The following is a 22186-nucleotide window of genomic DNA, read 5'->3' as shown; positions in this document are numbered from 1 at the left end:
ATAGTGATGGAATACAAGGACTTGTAAATCACGAAAATTGTACACAGTAAACAAATAGACTGCTAAAAATGTTTATTGCTTTTTGAAAAATCCATGCTTTTGAATTTGAGGCCAACGACAGAAAGAGCAGCAGCATGTTTCACACTGTGATGCATCACCATTTCTTTTAATAAAGCAACACGGGTCCCCATTCTTTCTTCATTTCAGCCACTCCGTGGTTCAACTCTTCCTCTGTCGTGTTTTTACATTTCTGAATGCTCTAAATGTTTTCAACATGTCTAAACTGCAACAAGCCCATTTTAGAACTCATCTTTCACTGTGATGCTATTAATATACATGCAAAATGTGTTAGGCAAAGCCTTTCCTGTATAGACGTCATGAAGATGTCAGCATCTTCGAAACCTGTTTATCCTGTCCTGCATTTTTTGAAATGTGCTGCTGGAATAAAATTCAAAATGGGCTTGGGTTTTTAGAAAACAAAAGAAAGACCTGTTTCAACATTTAATATAATTTTTTTAACCTATTTACAAAGTATAAATTGCATAGCTGTTGTTTACATTTTAAACACTGTCCCAACACTTTTATAGAGATTGTAAAAACAGCTACATGTGCTAAAAATAAATTAAATACAATTTGAGTCAAGAAAGCCAGTTGGTTGGAAATAACACTTTAACCAAACTATAACAACATGTCATAGATAACTATGCATTTCCTGTGTGTTCTGCAGTGAAAGGTTACCATGGAAGGCCAATGCAGAGCACAGAGTCAATATAACGCTTAACTAGAATTACTAGTATGACTTCCTGCGAATACAATGGGCTTAAGGTGTAGATACATGAGGTGGCAGATATGTATGAGCAAAATTGGTGCATGACTCAAACACAATTAGCAATTAAAGAAGCACAAGCGTCATCTTCAGACATTTATACAGGAGAGAAATCCTTGTCTTCGGGAGCTTGGAGTCTTTTATTGAAGATGAAGATTAAATCAACAAGACTTGACTTTGAAGTCATGAATAAAAATGATAATAAACAGGTGGATATTTATCAGATGGAACAAATAAATTAACAGGCTAAACAACAATGTTTTTATATCATCATATGCTAGTTTCTCTGACAATACATAATCGCTGGAGACAGAGGTGTAGAGCGCTTTGCACAGATAACAAATAGTGACTACTGTGCACATCCAAAATGACATGACTCAGCTAGTGGATCTAAGATAAACATGAGTGTGACAGTAATGAGCAGGAGCTAGTGATGTGATCTGACAGCCTGATATGGCTGCAAGTAAAGAAAAAAAAAACAGCAAAGTATACAGAGAGAACACAACATCGAGATTCCATAAAGTCTAAATTAGCACACAAAAATGATACCTGGCTAAATCAGTGACAGCATACATAAAAACAAATACGGCATGCATTTCTATTTTTCTTGCTCCGATGCAGCAAGACTCAGTATTTTTGGTACACAGCGAGGTCTCGGTTTTCTGGCAGCATAAGCTGCGATATCCTTTTCACAGGTAAATGTGCGAGCGAGTCGTCGTGCGGTCAGTCACACCTCAGCTCAGCGAGAGGAGGGGCTACTGCAGCCCGAGGCAGAACAACAGAACTGATGGGCACGCTCATCCTCACCCTCCTCTCTTGGAAAGCAACATGGGACAAGCCAAAGCACGTGAAGAAACACAGGACAGGAGGCAGACAGAGCAGACAGGGAGAAAGAGAAAGAGGAGGACGGAGAGTGAAAAAAACACAACAGTATGAGACACAAAAGCAGAAAAAGCAGAAAGCAAACAGACGGAGACTGGGTGGCAATTTTAAGTTAAATCTGGGACATGAAGGGATCTTTATTAAAAAATATGCTTTCTATACACAGTTTAAGCAGCCACGGCCTTCTAATACCACTAGATGGCAGTGTTGGACCATCATGCGCACATGTGTCTGTGACTCAGTTAAAGGATAAATGAAATAAGGAGAGGACAGAGGGGGAGAATTCACCAGGTTCACTTGTGATTCAGTTCATCTCAGTCCCAAAGCTTTCTGAGGACGAGTGCTTCCTCTCACTCTTTAAAAGAAGCTGTGTGTTTTTCAGGCTGGTAGAATTGCCTAGCTATAAGTCACACCTGGGAGTGGTAGGAGACTGAAACACAGGCTCTTGAGAGAAGCAGGTAACTGGCAGATAATGATGGTGACAAATGGACTGGCCACAGCGTGAGGGAGAGATCTTCAGGTGGTTGCCAGGTTTTGGCATCGCAATGTTTCTAATGGGGTTTAAGGGGTTTTATTTATTTATCTTGTACTCACTGTAATTAGGCCCCATGAAGGCAGCCCTTACCTGTCCTCCTGCTGTAAGCTTTGGTCAGTAGAAGGGCAGCAGTACTGATGAAGACTGACGAAGCTGTGAACAGTCAGACTGGTGGGAAACAGAGTGGCAGCACTGCTCACTGCCGTAGGAGTGGAGGGAGCCGAGGTGGGCTGCCCTGAGATAGATGGCGGCCGGACACTGACAGGAAGGACCAGAGATGGACAACACACACACACGCACGCACAAACACACACACACACACATACAGAGATGGAGAAACCAGAGAAAGACAGACACATACAGTCAGCACCAAAGCAGAAAAAGCGACAGGCAAAGGAAGCAATTGAAGCTGCACATTGATAGTGACAAATCATAGCAATGGTAGTACAAAGAATGGGACATTTAAGAGGAGGAATGTAATGCAGATGTGCGACAGCTAACAAAGTGTAATAACAGTAAGATGACTGACATCATCAAGGCATACGCCCCCACCAACTACACAAGTTTTGAGTTCTGACAGATAAGTTACAAGTGTATTAAAGAGCAACAAAAGCAATTTAAGAAAAACAAGTAAAATGGGGAAAAATGTCCCTTCGCTAAAGTTGTTAAATATGTTTTATTAGTGAAACTCCAACCACTCTAATGGATTATATAAAGCTCGATACGAGTTCTTCAGTGGGTCATCCTGTATGAAAATGGGAAACCACTTTCTGTAATGCATGCAAAAGTGCACATATAACACAAAAGCCTCTCTACGCTGGCAGAAATCAGAGATGTTCCATCTGCAGATTGCGAGTGAACGGTGGAAGAGGGAGCAGTGGTTGAGATTAGCATGTAAATGGCTGGTTTCTCGCTGGGGCCAGCTGCTGTCAAGGACATGCAGTCCCTGTCATTTTAGCATGGAAACACTGGGGGGGGAAAAGCACAGAGAGAGGGAGGCACGAATGCAGCAAAGAGAGTAAGAGGAAATAAGATAATGCAATACTTTTGCAATTCATTGTAGTTTCCCAGCTTGTTTTATGGAGAGCGGTGCAAGGACGAGGCAGCCAAACCGAATTTTAGGGAAAAACAATGAGAAGCAATCTCTTGTTAAAGATAGACTGTATTTAATATTTTTTCCACTATCAACAAATCCAATGAAAAGACTAAACCAACAAAGACTTCATTCTATTTACAGGCTGGACTATTGTCAAACAGCAGGAGTATTGTAATGTTGCTGTCAAAAAAAGAGAAATCGATTAATAAGCTGCGAAACACAGAGCTGTAAGGCTTACCACAAAACACAAGAGAACACAATACTCCACTTTTAATTATCCAACACTGGCTACCCATTTAATTGCTGTCCCCCTACTAACCCATTTACACCCTGAGATTTTCAGATAGGAACCTGCTGACTGTTTCCACTTGACTGTTCACCACAAGGGTTATGGAAATACCTGCCTTGTGAACTACAGTGTCTTTCAAATCCCTTTTTTAAATTATACTTTTAAATTTTCAGGGTTTTGTTTTGTCCGTCCCTACCCTCACCTATGGCCACGAGCTGTGGGTAGTGACCGAAAGAACGAGATCACGGATACAAGCGGCGGAAATGAGCTTCCTCCGAAGGGTGGCTGGCCTCTCCCTTAGAGATAGGGTGAGAAGTTTGGCCATCCGGGAGGGGCTCAGAGTAGAGCAGCTGCTGCTCCACATCGAAAGGAGCCAGCTGAGGTGGTTCGGGCATCTGACAAGGATGCCCCCTGGGCGCCTCCTGGGTGAGGTGTTCCAGGCATGTCCCACCGGGAGGAGGCCCTGGGGCAGACCCAGGACACGCTGGAGAGATTATATCTCTCGGCTGGCCTGGGAACGCCTTGGTGTTCCCCCGGATAAGCTGGAGGAGGTGGCTGGGGAGAGGGAGGTCTGGGCCTCTTTGCTTAGGCTGCTGCCCCCGCGACCCGGCCTCGGATAAAGCGGATGAAGATGGATGGATGGATGGATGGGTTTTGTTTTGGTCTCAGCTGTTTATTTATACTGTACAGTGTAGCTTTTCACTACACTGTTACAGAAAATTACACTGCACCCAAGAGTGATCTTATATTGCCCTTTTTGAAGTTTTAATACATACATCATTGACATATTTTAATCTTTTTCATAGCATCTATTCTTGAAGGTTTCTCCCTTTTTCATTTTAAGTACAGCATGTGCAGCCAAAGCCTGACATGGTTTATGTTTTGTGCCAGAGAACACAAGGACTAGAAGACATAACAGTGAGGCACACTCTTGCACTGAGTGACATGCTCCGTCACTACTACGAACATGGGCACTGTAGTTTATTCTCAGTCAAGCCCACATACACCCTCCAGCTTCCGTAAATACTCACTAGAACACCAAATCCACGGCTGAAAATAGTCCCCGGCAAATATGGTATTTACTGCTGTTTGAGTAGCAGTAAATGCCACTACACTGTTACAATTACCAAGCATCTTTTACTGAATATACATTATTGTGACTTTCTATGAAAACAGTAATAAACCCAAATCTGCAGCTCCCCTTAGCTTAATAGAGCTTTAGGTTTTTGGGGAACAGTGGAATATTTAGCAGCTAATGAGCCAGATATTTTCCTCAGGAATTAACAGAGACAAACAACAGAACTAAAAAAAGAGTGAATATTGTATAATAGATTAAATGACGATCCTCCCCTGTATCTGCTAGCAAGCCAGACTCAGACTCGAGCATTCCTTTATGTCTTTCTTCTCATTTTTCCATTTTTTATCTCTATTTACAGCAATTTATTACCATTTCAACTACTAACCACTTTTAACAATTTCATTTTTGTCTATTCTTTTTAGCTCACGTTAGCAAATAATTGCAAATGTTTCATATCTTACTATAATACACAAAATCTCAGTCTGTCTGTTTGTTTCTTTGTCCACAAACTCCGCCCACACGATCAGGACTTGAGCAACCGAACTTGGCACGTAGGTACATCTCAGGCCCCTGAAGGTTCTTAGCAGTACATGATAATAAGGCATCATCATGTTGCCTAGCAACCATTTAGCCATGGGTAAAATGACCCGTTTTTAAAATGTATGTACCTATAACTCCTTATAAAAGCATCCTATCATTTTAATGTCGTAACAATAAGATCTCATTTGTACCCACAAAACTTGAATTATGCATGATATATTATGACACCATCACGTTGCTTAGCAACAGGCTAAAATGACCAATTTTCCTATACATATTGAATTATAATATCTAATTCATTGATGCGTAAAGTACTGGGCAAACACTTTGAGTTACCCCCAATTCTTTATATTTCATTAGGAAAATGGGAAATAGGTGCAGTGATTTAGTGAAATGTGCAAGAGGCAGATCTACTGATGTGGAACAGGATGGGTTGTGCTACCCTAAAATAATCTCTTTCCATTTTGCATATGACAATAGCTACAATTAGCATTGAATATGAATTATAAAACTGAACATACTGCGTTTGACCATTAAAAAATGGTTCAGCCCACAGTGTTGAAACGCTTTATTTCTTATTTTCAGTAGCAACTCAGATCTATAATTGAGAGCGTGTGAAACTTGAGACTTTCTAACTGATCCACCTCATGTTGTGTAGCATTCTGGATTTTATACTTATTAGGCGGCATGATTATTTATTATACAGGCTATACAGTACATAACATCAAATGTAACTCAAATGTTTAATTATTTGTGTATATACTTGTAGCATTTGATGTGTTTTACCATATACAGTACATATTACAGAATGTAACACCTGCATATGTGTAAAGAAATGGATATGATTTTCCCACCCCATCTGATTTCCATGCCACCCTCAGAAAATGTATCTAAATCTCATATATAGTATATAAAGCAGAAACAGAGCTTAAACAGTACTAACACATTTATGATACTTTTCTGCAATAATTCCATGAATTTTGACAACATACCCATCACTGTTGCCTGAAATGCATTGGCAAATCATGTCAGAGCCTTCATGTGTTTTACACACTTACTGATGACTCTAATCAAAATGGTCAAATTTGGTTAGTCACTCCATAAGATCTGTTGCCACTAATTTTCAATCCAGTCCTTGTGTTTTGACATACCTCAATCTTTTCTCCCCGTTTTCCTTCTTTAAGAATGGCTTCCTGACAGCCAGGTTCCACTGACAGCATTTCTTATGAGGCTTTGGCAAATAGCAGACGAATCAGCTGAAGGACCAGATGGATCCTTCAAGTCTTCACTGTATTTTTTTTCTTTGAAAATCATCTTGCTGGTGCAAAAACGGCTCACAACTTTTGCATAGTACTGTATATCACTGTTGCAGCCATTGACTGATCTTATTGTTGGGTAGCTTGATCCAAAGTGATGCAATTTATATGCAAAACGTGAAGGAACTAAAGCTTTAAAATGAAACTACTTGGGGTGAAGTCATGGTTGTGGTTCTGCAAATACTTCATGGGCTTAGTTGACAATGACAAAAGGCATACTCAGTTTTATCCCTTAATCCTCCTGATGACATAACGTTTACATATAACCTAATAGATGTTTGACAGGATTTCACTCTGACTCTGCCCTTTTTAATACTGGCTCAGTCAAAGAAGACACAGATCTACCACACTAAGCAGCGATTCACATCCCATTGCTTTAATTTTAAGAGCACTTTAAGAACTACGAGAGTGGTCGAAATTAGAGCGTTTAAAGATACAATCACGTAGGTGGAGCGCTCGTTTGCTTAGTGCAGATGAATAAAAAGTTCCAATTAGGGTAGCAAAAAACTGTCAGTGGCTATTTTAGCACCATATTATCAAAGAAGACCACCTTTTTCATTCCTGTCTTTATAACTTATACTTCAGCGCATTAAAATGAAAAGTTTAGGCGTAACTTACAAGCACAGATGTTCTATTGTTGAACATTCTGACAAGATGTTACGTCTGAAAGAAATTAAACATTCGGAAAAAATAAACCCGTTGACCTGTTCATCTTCAGATGGAGATGTTGAGAGAAGCAGAGGTGCTGTTACGCAAGTCTGAGCCATGCTTGTACACACTGTGTGGTTTTACACTGCCAAGATTTGTATTTTACCAGCGGTAACTAATGCCTCCTGTTAAGAGTATCCCCCCAGTGAGGCAAGTGTTGACAGGCTAATCTAGAATCTGATTTCTGCTTCATGAGCAGTTACGCCTGAATCCCTGAGCGCCATAAAAACAGACACACACACAATCATCCTCCTCCTTCTTCCATAGAAACACAAAACACACATACTACCCACACATAGTATGTACATCTCTTGTTCTATTATTAGCAGACCCACACACAATAGCAAGACAATAGGGAGAGGAGAATAAGATATGAATCAACACAAGTCAAAAGATATTAGTAAAAACAGAGAGGAACAGGAAGTACAGGCTAGAAGAAAAAGTGGTACGTTGGGAGAACGGATGAGGTGGCGTGTATTTAAAGCTGTGAGTTGACAGAGGCTCGAGGTAGGAAGAAGAGTGGGAGGAGAAAGAGCTACGCGAGAGTGGGAGAGGTTGAATACAGAGGAGGGCAAGGGTGAAAATAATCAAGAGAGAAAGAATGAAGGTAAAAAGGATGGAGATGGGGGGGGGGGACATGATGTGGAGTGATAGTGCTGGATTCAGTGTTTCCTCAAACCTGTGCTGGGCTTGGGGGTGTCAGCGTGTAGGTGAGTGTCTATGTATAGACGAGTGAGCAGAGTGGGAGCGAGGCTCACATGCGGCAGTCACAGGAAGACATTCAGCTTCATCTTTGTGGCAGGTTTACATACCACAGCGCACATCTTACAAAGCAGCCCACAGGTCAGAGAGCACTACCATTTACATCTGTGTGGCTTTCCAGAGTTTTAATGTGAAAATCCATTCGCCTGATTTAATGGTGCGAGCCACTTCAAACTGTGCTTTCACCTTTTTTTTTTCCTTCTTTTTCTTCACCATTGTCTATGAAATAAGCGTGTGGGAGCGTACTGCGTCATCCCACCTCCAGCCTGACCTGGCTCACTCCTGCTGACAAACAGAGATTTTTGATGTAGCTTCAAGTAGAGTGTGTTTTTATCCCACCACCACCACCATCTTCCACCAGTTCTTCCACAACCAACCCCCCCCCCCCCCCCCCCCCCCCCGGTTTTCCACCGCGAGCTTGAGTCTCCTGCTGCTTGGCAACAGGGCGGACTGCCTGTGTGGGCGTCTGGCGTTAAGTGCCAGGCAAAAGCACTGACAAGGAGGGGCATAGTTACAGTTATGATTCAAAATACACATACCAGGCACCTGCTGTACCCTGTGAGTCTGAGTGCACGTGTGAGCACTTGTGCACAGGTGTCTGTGTCTGTGTGTGTGTGCGCGCACGCTCTTGATTATAACTGGATATGATTCATCCAAATGAAGAAAAATTAGGCTTCATTTGAATGTGATGTGGGAGACGGAGAAGGAGTAATTCAAGAAACTGATATCACAGCAGATCACCGAAAGGGATATTCTTATTATCCAGAGTATCCAAAGAAACCGCATCCCAACTTTCCAGTGAAACAACATGCACCGCGCGATGAAAACGTGTGGCGGCACTCATCTGTCTTCAATATGTCTCCCGCATCTCCATCAAGTCGTCATTCAATCCCGCTTCTGTCTTTCGCCCTGCTCCTGCTCCCACTCCTACCCTCTCTTCACTTCTCTGTATCTCTCTCTATTCTGTGTCTCTCGCCCACAGAGTTCTTCACAGAAGAGCTCACAGCGTTCCCACGGTAACCAGTCTCCCTTATTCGGCTCCGCAGAACGTGTGCATGAGTGTTTGACAAACATCCCTCCTCAAAAGTGCCCCTTATCTGCATCTGAACGAGGGGGAAGACAATGCTTAAAGTCGTGGCCGAGAAAAGACTTGGGAATCACGCCTCTGTTGGTCAGATGCTGAGTCCGGGGGCAGTACGCGCAGATTGGAGGCGATTTTGACTACAGATTAGATCAAATAGGTCGACTTAGGATAAATGTCTGAATTCCTCCACTGCACAAAGCACTTCAGACCTTGACTACCTCAAGTAGCAGCATGGCACAGGGAATTATGAGTAAATAAAGTTAAATAAATAAATAAATAAATAAATAAATAAAATGTCCAACTGAGTGACCCTGGGAGAAACAGGCGGAAAACATGGGAAGACCTTATAATTCAATCTCTTTCCCAGTGGATTCAGCTGAAGTCCTAAATCAAAATCAATCAATCCAATCAAAGTTGACTAATCTCTGTATGACACTGGCTTCATAATAAACTAGTGCTTTCAATGTTTATTATTCTTATTCTTAGCAAACTATGAGCCACGTTCTTTTCTCTCCTTTATTATTTTAAATGCTACTGTTAAATGGAGGCATTGCTTATTGTTACAATGGCAAAAATGGGAGGTAAGGATCAAATTGTTTTTTGTCTTAAAATGAGTTAAGTCTTCATTTTTGTAAAACTTTCTAACTTTCTAACTTCCAGTCTAATTAATCTTAGCGAAACAAGCTCCAGTTTAAATGATAGAAAGAGTGATGATGAGCAAAACTCTTGATACTATAGCGAGGGGTTCATAATTAGATCCCCAGTGATGACTGGACAGCAGCTTAGCACTCTGTCCTCCTCACTAATGACCAAGCAAGACCCATAATCTCTGCGCTAATTTACAGTACACTTGATGCTGTTAAGATGCAATCTGCACACAGCTGCCCTCAGTAAACAAAGCAATGGTGGCTGCTCCAAACACACAAGGACGGAAAAGGGAGGAGGGTATGTCAGGATCAAGATACAGGTGAGGGGAGCAGGAGGGAGGGAGGGATAGGAATGCAATATCGCAACTGTCTTGAGGACAGCTTTACAGTTTCCACAGCAACTCGCATGCACATTTCACTTCCTGTGGAAATCTTTATATCACAGCTGCTTATTTGTCTCCTCGCCATTTCAAGAAAGTCGGGTCTGATGATACATGCAGCTATAAGAGGAATGAAACTGGGAAGGGATGTTGTTTGAATGAAAGCGGCATGGGTTTGTGCCTAGAAGCACAACAACATACTACTTGAGACAATTAACTTTAACATATTACAGCTATAATTTTATCATTTTCATTTTGCCTATCTATAACATGTGAAGATAACTGCCTCATCAAACCTGTGAATCCATCAGCGTTTCCATATAATCTCTACCCCGATAACAAAAACAGAAGCTAAATCTGTGTGTTTCATCTTAATTATATAGAATATATGCAGAAAGAGGCAGGTTCAGCAGTCAGTCTACACCAGAGATGAAGCACAGGTGCGTGTTTCTAATTGGTCTGGTGATATTTAAAACAAAACATGCATTTTCATGAATCCAGACTCATGCATAGCTAAATATAAATGAACAAAACTATGACTTTTTCTTCGCGTGCATGTATGCAGCCATGAACACTCACTGCACTCAGAAATGGCAAGTAGAAGGCAACAAACACCACCCACATACAGTTGCCTCCCACATACACACGCACACACACACACATCCATCATTTAAATTTACATCAAGCTAAACTCCATCACTGTAATCATTAGCACCATTACGATATTTTAATTCCCGGCAACATTATTCAGTCCCGAAACCAAAAATATTAACAGGTCTACGATTGGGTTCTTGTGAGATAAACAGCATAAACAGCTGCAGCTTCACTGTATTATTTTTCTAGAAAGTCATGCCAGATCCAGAGAGAATAGATTACCTCCCATCACTTCACACAGCATGTTTCGAGAAGGTCAGTACAGGCTCAGCCGAGCTTACCCACACATTTGCCCGGGGCCAGTTGTATCTGTGCTATCTTTGTTATCATAGGATGTAAAATTTAAGCCAAAAGGCTAAAATGAATACACATTATGAGCTTGATTTTAGCCTCAAGAATGAAAATTCAATCAGGAACAATAACTGTGCTTCAGTTAAAGGCAAGGGAAAAAAGGCAGATGAGCACAGAGGGGAAGAGAAGGAGAACAGCACAAAAGTAATTTCTGCTGCTTCTCTGAGTCATATCTGCAGCAGTGGGAAACAGAAACAGCGAGGGGGAGAGAGTGAGTGTATGTACGTGGGTATGTGAGAGAGAGAGAGTTAGAAACGAAGAGTGAGAGAAGGGGTGGAGTGGGGGTTGTGAAAAGGGGATGGCTTATGTGTAGTAGAGCTACGTAAAATTAGCAAAATTGAGCTCCTTCTGAAATGAAAGGCCATTATCGTTCTCCATATTCTCTCAGAGGAATTAATGTCAATTTCCGAGGGAGTAGTGAACATGCCGTCGATGGCATGTGTGGAGAGGGGAGATAGATGGAGGGATGATGGAATAAAGAGACGAACGGAGACTTGAGCACCTTCACGGGGCTCTTTGGAGCTTCTGAATTCTCCCAGTGTGACAGTCAAAGTGGAGTGAAGAGAAGAAAGATAGCGCAGATCTTTTCTTTTTTTTTTTGCCATTACATAATAAAACTGCTCTGAGTATGAGCACTACTGGGGTTGTCACCAAAACCTCCTGCCTGTCATCCTATGAGCTGTTTGAGCAAACTTACATCCATGTAGCACATAAACAAGGACACAATCGCTCACCCACACAATGAACTGCCACATCTTCACGACATGACAGGCTCTATTGTCAGCACCAGGGTCGCATCAGCTTTATAATAAAGGACATCCCAGGTGATGTCCTGCAAAGCGGGCATACACACTCGCAGGAAAGACACACCGAGGAGACACACACATGCACAGCAGCAGTTGTCACCTCTGGGCCAGTGGTAATTATACTCCAGTCACACTAATTGTCTGTCTTCCTCCCTCTTTCACACATTTTTGTGCACTTACACTAGCACGTGTACTGTATAAACATGCACTTGTTCGCATACACATACATGCGGAGGGTAATACGAAATACATTTGCAGAAGTCTCCCAAAATAACCGCCGCACAGCGAGCTGTGGCAGTGCCCTCAACCCTTCTTGGAGAAGGGACTTCACGTCAAACATCATTTCACCCCAAGGCCTCAGACTCACATTGTTCACACTGCCATTAACAGCAGGAAAAGGATGAAACAGGGTTGCATTTGGGACAGCTGTTTATGATGTGCCGCTAGGAGGAAGAAGAGGAGAGGACTTTGTTTTGATGCAATTCTTGCACGCATGGCTAATAGAAGTGGAGGCGGGTGGGGGATTAGTTTATTCAGTTTCTTTGTCTGAGATCAAAATTGTGGGTTATGTGACCCACACAGAGACACAGGGAAGAGAGGAGGGCTCCTGCTGGAGGACCAAAAACTAATTGGACATAAACAAAGGCAGCTCTCAGAGCCTTGCCTTCCCTTGCCCAGACTCCCCTTTTCATCTCTCCCTCCCTCTTATACACACTCCCGTTGACAGATGGCAAATCAGTGTGTGTGTTCCACCTTTTTCTCTTTTAGACTGAGGCATGCTGAGTAAGGTCGCTCAGTCACTTTCCTCCCCCTTGTCATCCCTTTTCCTCTCCCCCTTCCTCTCCCACATCTTCCTTCTGTCTCTCCCTCTGATCCGAGCCATATTTAGCGTGTCACAAGCACTGACGATAGAGAAATTCATGTTTGTCTCTGATCCACTATCAGAGCAGAGCGTATTGTCGCTGACCTAAGCTAATAGGCCAGTTTTGGGCTAGACTGAGTCACAGCCAGACAAGCACAATATGGCTCTGCTGTGCGGGTAACTATTTATTAAATGTGGCACTTCATATGATACGCTTGTCTGATCCTGGATCCAAAGTCAGCTACAATGGCTACAGGCAATTAACAAGGGAGAATCAGCAAGATCTACATTTGCAATTCATCACTGCATTTAACACCCACATAAATAACTAATATGTGCTTCTGTCTAATGACTAAGTCGCCCCTAGGGATGAGGAGAAGGGACCAGAGACAACTCTAATCGATAAGGGATTTAGTCAAATCTGAGTCAGTCATTGATAAGAGGATTGGGACCATAACAACTCAGACAGTGAGCGAAATCCAGTAATAACTGCTAAGATGATTGCGTGTTGAGAAATACATATGCACAAGAACAAACGGCTTCTGTTACCAAGACTGCAACAATTTATTTCACAGTGAGCTTTTTCACATGAATTGCTGCCTACTCACAAAGCTTAATGCTTCCAGAACAAAAGCTGACTCTATCTGCATGTGTGTGCGTGCGGGTGTGTGCGTGGTTAAGTAAAAGCAAGGACAGATGCACTTGCTGTTTGCCAAAGCTGTGTTTTGGAGCACTCTAACTTCAGGTCAGCCTTGAGTTTGGGGGGGGGGGGAACTCTCTTCGAGACCAAGCAGCCGACAGTTCAGAGCGAGGAAGAAAAGAAAAACACACTTTGAGCAAACAGTGGGTAGATTTTCATCCAGAAATGCTTCTCTTGCCTAGAAAGTTCAGATCTTTATGAAAAAATAAGACTCTCCTGTCTGGGCCCATGTTTTCCTCAGCATACTACTATGCAACTCCTACAGGATTCACATTTAAGACGGAGATCAGTGCACAAATCATCCTCTCTGCAGGCAGAATCATACACAGCATGATGAAATACACACCTTGACCACTTATCACTCCACTCATAATCCTCCAGCACTTAGCATATTTCCTCATGGTGGTGTATTAACACATTTCATCTTAGGTTCAGTCCCATTACTGCGAGGATTATCTGATGCTTCGTACAGCCTGTCATCATGTTGGCCTATGAATGTTCTGCCACACGTAGCTATCATGCAGACTGTGGTCATTACTATAATTTAGAGCCACTTGGACAAGATTATTGACATTCATTACAGACGGAAGATAAAGCCAGCAGAAGAGGCCCGTGTATTCGAGGTGAACTTACTTTCGGCGCAAGGTGGAACTGGTGTTGGTGTCTGTGCTGTCAGTGCGTTCAAGCCGGTCTGTGGTGGAGGAGCCGCAGGAGAGACCTCGCGTCAGCCTGGTGTGGGTCCTCCTCTCCCTGCCGGGCGCTGGAGTTGTAGCTGATCCGGATATCACCTGAGTTGTTGAGGTGCTACCATTCCCGCTGCCACCGCTGCCACCAGCACCGCTGCCATGATGGATGGGCAGGGACAGGGGCTGGTTGTGGTTGTAGTTTTGCTCGGGGGTGTCCGTTCCAGGGGTACGCGGGCTGCGTTCCTGCCTCAGGTCCTGGTTCTCTTGGCTGACCCGGTCTAGCTGGCCCTCCAGTTCCTCGATGCGCCTGCGCTGCGTCTCCAGGAGCTTGGCCTGGCTCTCAATGATGTTGTTGAGCTCCAGGAGGTACTCCACTGCCCGGTTTGGGCTCTCTGGGCTGGTATCCATGGTGGGAGCCCTTCCTCTCAGGGTACGACCACCACCAGCCACAGGTTCTACCCCGTGGGGCTGAGATCCACCCTCCCCACCAGCCCTGATGAGTTGGGGGGAGGGAGGGACCAAGAAAGGCTGTGGTGAAGATTAACTATAGGCTTCAGATGTTCAGAAACAGGAACTCACAGATATTAAGATATTGAGAATGTCATAGCGACTACATATCCCCAAACATGAGGGCAAAATTTACCATTATAACATCTTAGTAGCCATTGAAAACGTCACAAAGCCAAGAAGAGAATTTAAAGCTAAAAAAGAAGTTCATGGCACTGTTGAGTGTCTGAGTTCGTGAAGTCCCAGGCATTTTGAAATCGACACGTAGCAGGTAAAGAGTTTGGGGTGTCATGATTAATGTTAATTTACTAAATAAAATGTTTAAAAACAGACTTCCAGGCGGAGAGAGTGACACACATAAGTCTGGTGTAATTTAAGCTTTTCAGAGTTGGATAATGAACTTGCTTCGATGATTGATAGAGAAAAAGAATAAGTAGAATATGAATTTATCCACTGACCTGTGACATACACTGCTCGTTAACTTTAAAAGCTCTGGCACCAGCTTTTGGTTAATTAAAAAAAAAAAACACTTTATGTTTTCATCGATATACAGGGGGAAAGGGGGTGGGGGAGAGGGGGGATACGCTAGTTTTGATCTACCACTAATTATCAGGCGCTGTCAATCATTATTTAACACAGAAAAATCTGCTCCTTCCCACGTTGAATATCCCCGCAGTCTGTCATCGTCGCTTTCAACCCATGATTTGATGTGTCTTTAAAGCACAGAGAGTGAGTAGAGGTGGTTTATGAAGTTCATTCTTGAAGTCCGAATCCTCCTCTTTGGTTCGCCAAAACTACATCCCGTTATTAAAAAACGAAACAAAACAAAAAACACAACAAAACAAAACAAAAAATCAAACTAGATCCCAGTATCTGTCTCGCCTTTTCATCCAAGAAAAATGCACTTTACCTCCTCGTCATGCACTCATAAATACTGATCTTCAAGATAAAACTTGTCACCTCTTAAAGGCTAAAACCTAACCGCAAGATTCTGAGGTCCTAAAGTCTTAATGACTGTTTCTAATCTTAAAACTGTACTTTTGTTTTTGCCGCTGGCGTAAAAAAAAATCTGAAATTGGTCGAAAAGAACAGGGAGCGTCCTTTCCTACTTATCTGACTCTCAGTGGCAGCAGGTCGGTAATCCATGCAGGAGAGTAGCGCTGAGTCTCCTGTGAGGTGGCGCAGAAACGGAGAGGATTTCGCTCCTTGAGCGTCTGAACCGCAGCGTTGCGTGCGCCTTTTCCTCTGGAGCGCATCACAGACAAGCAGGCAAAAATAAGGAAGTAACTTCCGGGCAAAGTTTTCAAAATAAAGGACGAACTGTCGAGAATAAAGTACTGACTTGGGGTGAAAGTCAGTTGATTTGTGGGCAAAAACAAACACGAATTATTAAAAAAGGCGCAAATTAATAAATTAAGGTGTCCTGAGTGTATAAGCTACAGAGCGATGATTTTCATACAAGATCACTACAAACAAATGCCACAGTCGGTGCAATGGCTAAATATTTCCACAACTTCCACAACTAATGAGCACTGATTAAAAATATATTAAAGGTTAAGCTACCAAACAGTGTAAACTGAAAGTTTATCTTTTGCTTAAAAAATATAAAAGAAAAATTAACGCATCACACAGTCAGTTAAACTTGATGGATTTCAAACTGTCCACTTATGAAGTATATTATGGGTCCATTTCACCTGCCGTAATGGAAATGAAAGTGCCAGAGGTGCACTGCTGAGGCCAAACCCCCAAAAAACGAAAAGATTTTGCGGTGGTCACAGCACATTCCTCTCTCTTCGTCCCTCCTGACGGATTTGACTGTGAATGTGAAAATCTCCTATATGTAAATGGAATCAACAAAATATCCACAAAAACACATTAAAACTGTTTATTGTGTCTTCTAAGAAAACAAAGACAATATTTTAGGTATAAATGAGACAAAACAAAGTTGCACAAAATACATACAAAATAAATATAGAAATAAATAAATACAGAAAAAAAATACAAAAAAATACTTTAAATTACTGGACAAGACTGATTTCAGCTATCACTCTTAGGAGAGCTTAAGTTAAGTCTCAAGACTGTGGAAGAGATAATCAGGAATTCTCTGATTCTATAAGGAGAGCTGGACGTAGAAGGACTTCAACGCAGCAGAAGGACCAGTATCTGCTCCTTTGGTTGAGGAAAATGAGGAGGAGCACTGCCGGTGGCCTATAAAATGACATCCGTGTTTGTTTCCGATCAAACTGTAAAAAGCAATTTTACGAGGGTGACATGAGAATCTGACATCCTTCACACAGACCAGCACCATGTTATACTGTAATGATTGAGCGCTGCTTTCAAATTTCTATTATGCACATGCCTTCAAAAAGGTTTTCTTTCTTTGCAGTTGACAGAGAAAGACATTTTCTTTGGGTCGGTTAATAGTTTTCTGCAGGAATCTGAATGACTAGCCTAGCTGGTAAATAATACGTCTGTCATTCTTGGTCATTATTTCACAGTCTTCTGAGACAAACGCGCGCAACTTAAGAGCTAATTAATTACCTCTAAACCAGGATATTTCAGCATATTAACGACCCATTTCATCCAAAAGTGACACCTTTATTCATACCTCCACACTGTGCAGCACAAAGAAAACGGCATTCAATTTTTTCCTCAGATCTCACAGGTCCTATTACATTTGTCAGATAGTGAATTTAGGAATGCAGCTTTCAACAAAGGAGCGCAAAGAAGACATTTTATATTGAAAATACTGCGAGAATCTCATTTTCTGTCTTTGTAGCTTTACGCATTCCAGGAACCCTGATGAGCGCCTGAATCCGTGGTGTTCAGGTACGAAAACAATACAGTGCACTGCAACACATTGCAGGTGAAACATTGCCCCTGTCGTGTCAAATAACTCCCTGTTATAACATTGAAATTGCTATATTTGAAGTCGTGATTTAATCCACTTCTATAAGACAATCTCCTGCAGCTGAAGTGAAAGCAGCGCTGTTATTACTGTCGTTTTTTCTTTTCTTTTTTCCATTTTGCATCTGAGCTGATTTGAACAGAAGGATGCGGCTTAGGACAACACGAGAGAAAGACAGGCCTCAGAGCGCTGTTATTTTTAGTGTCAGTGCTTAAGTGCTCATATCTACGCTAAGACTCTGTAAATTCACCCGCTTCTCTCCCTGCACAGCAGCTTGGACAGGTGAGGTTGCCTCACTGTACAGTTAATACTCCACTGAGGAGTGAGGCTGTATGCAAAATGCATGCTCTAGCAAGGCTAGATGAATGATTGATCTGGAAATGCTGAGATTTCAGCCTCTTCGTGGCTCTCATTCACCACTAGTTAAAGAGCTTACATCTGATTTATTAACAGACATCTCACCCACATATTGCATCTGAGTATCAGGCTGCATTTCCCCTTCTCTCATTCACACACACACCTTCATCTTGTGAAATCCCACTTCACATAAATATACTGCTGTCTATGTTTTTGCTGCCATCTGCTGTCCATTATGTGGACCGAGGAAAGGAACACCATCATGACCACAGAGGAAATTGGTTCAGCAGTTTATTTGCACTTTTATTAGTGTGTTTACAGTTCAGCCATACTTAGGAAATTAAGAAAAAAAAAAAAAAGAATATTGGCAAACATTTATTTATATATATATATATATATATATATATATATATATATATATATATATATATATATATATATATATATATATATATATATATATATATATATAAATAAAAAAAGGTCTTATATATAGGCTACCTAGCAACACTGTATGGCCGTTGGATGGAGAATACAGTATGTCCGTTTGGCTGCTGTAATGTCTTTCTGCAAACAGACAGGGAACACCACGCTTTTTATTTCTCTGCTTTGTTCCTCTGGGTACAAATGGAGGAATGACGTCACTTATGGCATCAACCTTTAAATGATTATGGAGTGCTAACAAATAACAGCTGTAACAGTCTGTGTCTCCAAATGCCACCGTAGAGAACCAACGTAATATTGCTTTAACATTTAAATAACATTAATCCATTGTGTGTGTTTACGAAAATGGCGTGAAGTGACTGTAGCTTTTCCTCCTAATGGCTTATCAAGAAAACCTGAGTATATCAAAAAAGATAATTTCATAGAAAAATAACATCTCACAGTATCCATTCAACTTGGCTTCTGTTTTTTCCCCTTCAACAGAATATTTTAAAAAAAGAAAGAGAGCAAAAGAAAACGATGTGCTAATTTGTCACCTCAGATGCAACACCGAGCTCAGATTCTGCAGATTTATTTTTTTTTAAATATATTTTTGTGGGGCCTTTTTTTGGCATGACTTAAATTACTAAACAGCCCACACACTTCTAGTATGAGAGACCTCAGAGCAAAGGTTTTCACAGTAAGAAAAATCAGTGGTTAGGATAAAGTGGTTTATGTTACCAAGGCAACTGTACGTGGCACGATGGGCACAGCACTCTTTAGAATCTAGATAGTGGTTTTGTACTGACCCCACATACACAATATTTAACAGTACTTGAAATATGCACGCACCTGATGCATATTTTGGCATCTTTTGCTGACTTCTGAAGTAGGGTACGACACAGAGCATTCTAATCCACACCCAAGCAGCATAATACAAAACATTCATGTATAAATAGGACGGCTACAATATAGTTCTTAGTCTGTTTACATTTTTAGCCTTCACAAAAGCTAGTTCTCACATTATTTGTCATCACACAATAATAAATAATATGAATAGTTAGCTGTTGTTTGTAATATCTAGATATATACTGCATATATTCAAATGTTTAGACATATTATAATATATATATATATTTCAATATAAATCCAGTTCCATTTAGTATAGTATTTACAGTGCTTTCTGTTGTCTACAGATATTTACAGAATATACCGTTGGCTTTTAAAAGGGATTTGCATTATCACAATCAAATATAGAACAAGATTACAAGTTGAGGCAACACAAAGAGGATGCTGTACAAACACTGACTCCTCTCAGGCCAGATAGATGCGGCGCAGTGGATATGGATTACTGATTGCATTATTATTGCTCAATATCTTCATGAGGTATAAGTGAATTTCTATGTTGTGTTTAAACAGTAGGGGATACTTAAAGGGACAGCTTGACTGAATATCAAATGTATTGTTTTCCCTCTGGCCTGCAGTGCTATTTATGCTGATAAATCAGCAGCAGTGTCTGTTTCCAGAATCCATAACAACAAATGCCTCAAGGCGCTGTAAGCTGAGATGCTCACAATACTAAGAAAGAAATCTGGTGATCCTCTATGAGCAAGCAGCTGGTGATGGTGGAAAGAAGTGAAAAAGTGCCTCCCATTCTACTTTTAGAAGAACCACAAGTAATCCTGCAATCTAACAGCGTAGTGCTTTGTTGGAATAAAATGATACTAAGAGGTTTTTAAGCCTGATTATTCAAGAATTTGAAACTACTTTTCTTCTACTGAACTACATCTACCATGCAAAAGAAAAATGTAGCTACCTAACACTAAAACTCAAGTGAAGGGGGATACAATTTAACATTTGCACTCTGTCACATGGACAAGCTTCTTGTTACAGGTAGATGCTCGCTCCTTCTACACAGTGATATGGTTGGTTAGTGCAGCACTGTAGAAAGAAAACATTTCCTACATGAAAACTGCTTACACCAACATTTTCTTTCTTAGTAGCTGGGTATCGATTTCTCAAAAGAGACCCTGCTGCTGAGTTTTTCAAAAACACGAGTGCCATTTAGTTCTATATATACATTTGAAAGAAGACCAACCAGAAATAGATATCACTAAAATAATCTAGATGGACAAAAAGCACTACAAACCGGAGGAAATAAATACCAAAATTGATTTTAGGGTGAACTGTCCCTTTGAGAGAGGACACTGCTAATGTAGTGCGAATCACTGGTAGGTGAGAAAAGACGAAAGTGCAACTTAAGTAGGGCAACAGTGCCGAAGGGGAGGGAAAAAAAAGACAATGACACTGTTGGGAGAGGGATAATCTTGTTTTGTTGGTGTCATTTACAAGTTAAAATATTAACAGCCAGAGACCAGCTGTAAAAAGGCACAAAGAATATGACTTCATACTACTTTAAATATCAAAGTGACTCAGAGGAAAAAAAAGTTGGTAGTGGGGGTAGCTGCAGAAAACAAGTAGAGGTCTAACAGTGTGAATCTGACAGAATCTGTTACAATGGTTGCTCAGTTTCCTGTTAAAAGTCAAGAGAAATCATTTCTTCTTCCCCCACACCCTGTCCGCCTGCCTGTTCTCCTTCATGACCTGAGTCAGTCTCTGCTGGCTGGGCATGAACCAAGGACCTGGCTGTGTTGTGACCAAAGAAAGAGTTGAGATACTGGCAGCGGACACACTTCCGTCAGAGTGGCTGCCTTCAGAGTCTGACTCATCATCCCCCAACTGATCTATGGACAGTGTGGAAGCGAGGAAGGAGAAGGGCTTTCTCTGTGACTCCGGATCAATCACACCCACGCTTCGTAAAGGCCGCTTGACACTGCTGCTCTGTTCATCATTGTCCTCTTTTTCACACCGATTCAGCCCCGTGTCTTTACTTTTTCTGCTGTCATCACCCCAGGACCTCTCCCACTCAGTCTCTGGCTTCTCTTCTTTCCTCAGTTCTCTGTACTCTGCTGCCATACCCCAGTCGTCATCGCTCTCCTCCTCCCAGATTTCTTTGGGCCTGGGAAGCCTTTGGGTAAGACTTGGAATTGGTAAAATGACTTCCCTGTCACCGTCTTCGCTCTCACTTTCAAACGTTTCCACCACCTCCTTCCTCCTTTCTCCCACCCTCATCAGCTTGTCCCGATTCATAAACTCTTCTCTCTCTAACATCCTCTCCCTCTCTTCGCTCCTGCTTTTCCTCTCTCTGCTCCTGCCTTTTCCTCTTTTCCTTCCCCTCTCTGCCCTCGTTTCCGTGTCACTATCATCATAGTTCCTTAGGGCATCTCTAGGTAAACTCTGAGAAGCTTTTTCTCTCCTCCTCCTGTCCCTGGCTCTCCTCAACCTCTCTGTCTGATCAGACATGGGGCTTTGTAAACGCAAGCGTTGTCCTTCACCTGAGACATGTCTTCTTCTCCTTCTACTTCTACTTCTCCTTCCCGTCCCTTTATCCCTCTCGCCTCCCCTTGACCTGCTTCTCCTCTTCTCTTGTGAACTGCGCCCCCTCCGTCCGGTGGAGTTTACTGCAGCCAAACCCTGCTTCTTGGGGTGATGCAGGAGGGGGGAGGAGGTGATTTGGTGCTCATGGCCTGGACAGACATTGTGTAGGGTTAGGGTGGTGGGCAGAGACAAAAGATATAGACTGAGCAGGCAGTTAAAGAGGAATGACAGCATCTATGGTAAAGAGAATTATGTAATCTGTTATTAAAGACTTCTGAAATCCAGAAAGGTGCCTTAGGTCAGCTTGTGTAATAACAGCTGCTTTTCTATTTTAGTGAAACTTTCATTAGC

At 41.9% G+C, this 22186-nt stretch overlaps 2 protein-coding genes across 4 annotated transcripts in view; both read right to left on the bottom strand.

Moving 5' to 3' along the window:
• iqsec2b (IQ motif and Sec7 domain ArfGEF 2b) overlaps positions 1-15920 on the bottom strand; it is a 30138-nt gene extending 14218 nt beyond the window's left edge. For both annotated transcript variants that reach the window (XM_080898365.1, XM_080898368.1), the window contains exon 1: positions 14150-15920. In XM_080898365.1, the coding sequence (XP_080754491.1) occupies positions 14150-14610 (461 nt within the window). In that variant the 5' untranslated portion in view covers positions 14611-15920. The remainder of the gene's footprint in view (positions 1-14149) is intronic.
• A 2545-nt stretch (positions 15921-18465) lies between these two features.
• The window catches only part of magixb (MAGI family member, X-linked b), a 51594-nt gene continuing 47873 nt past the window's right edge, over positions 18466-22186 (bottom strand). For both annotated transcript variants that reach the window (XM_080898370.1, XM_080898369.1), the window contains exon 17: positions 18466-21984. In XM_080898370.1, the coding sequence (XP_080754496.1) occupies positions 20951-21984 (1034 nt within the window). In that variant the 3' untranslated portion in view covers positions 18466-20950. The remainder of the gene's footprint in view (positions 21985-22186) is intronic.

Source organism: Rhamphochromis sp. 'chilingali' (assembly GCF_963969265.1).
Source record: "Rhamphochromis sp. 'chilingali' genome assembly, chromosome: 12".
Taxonomy (NCBI): Eukaryota; Metazoa; Chordata; class Actinopteri; order Cichliformes; family Cichlidae; genus Rhamphochromis; species Rhamphochromis sp. 'chilingali'.
This window is presented reverse-complemented; position numbering and strand designations above follow the sequence as displayed.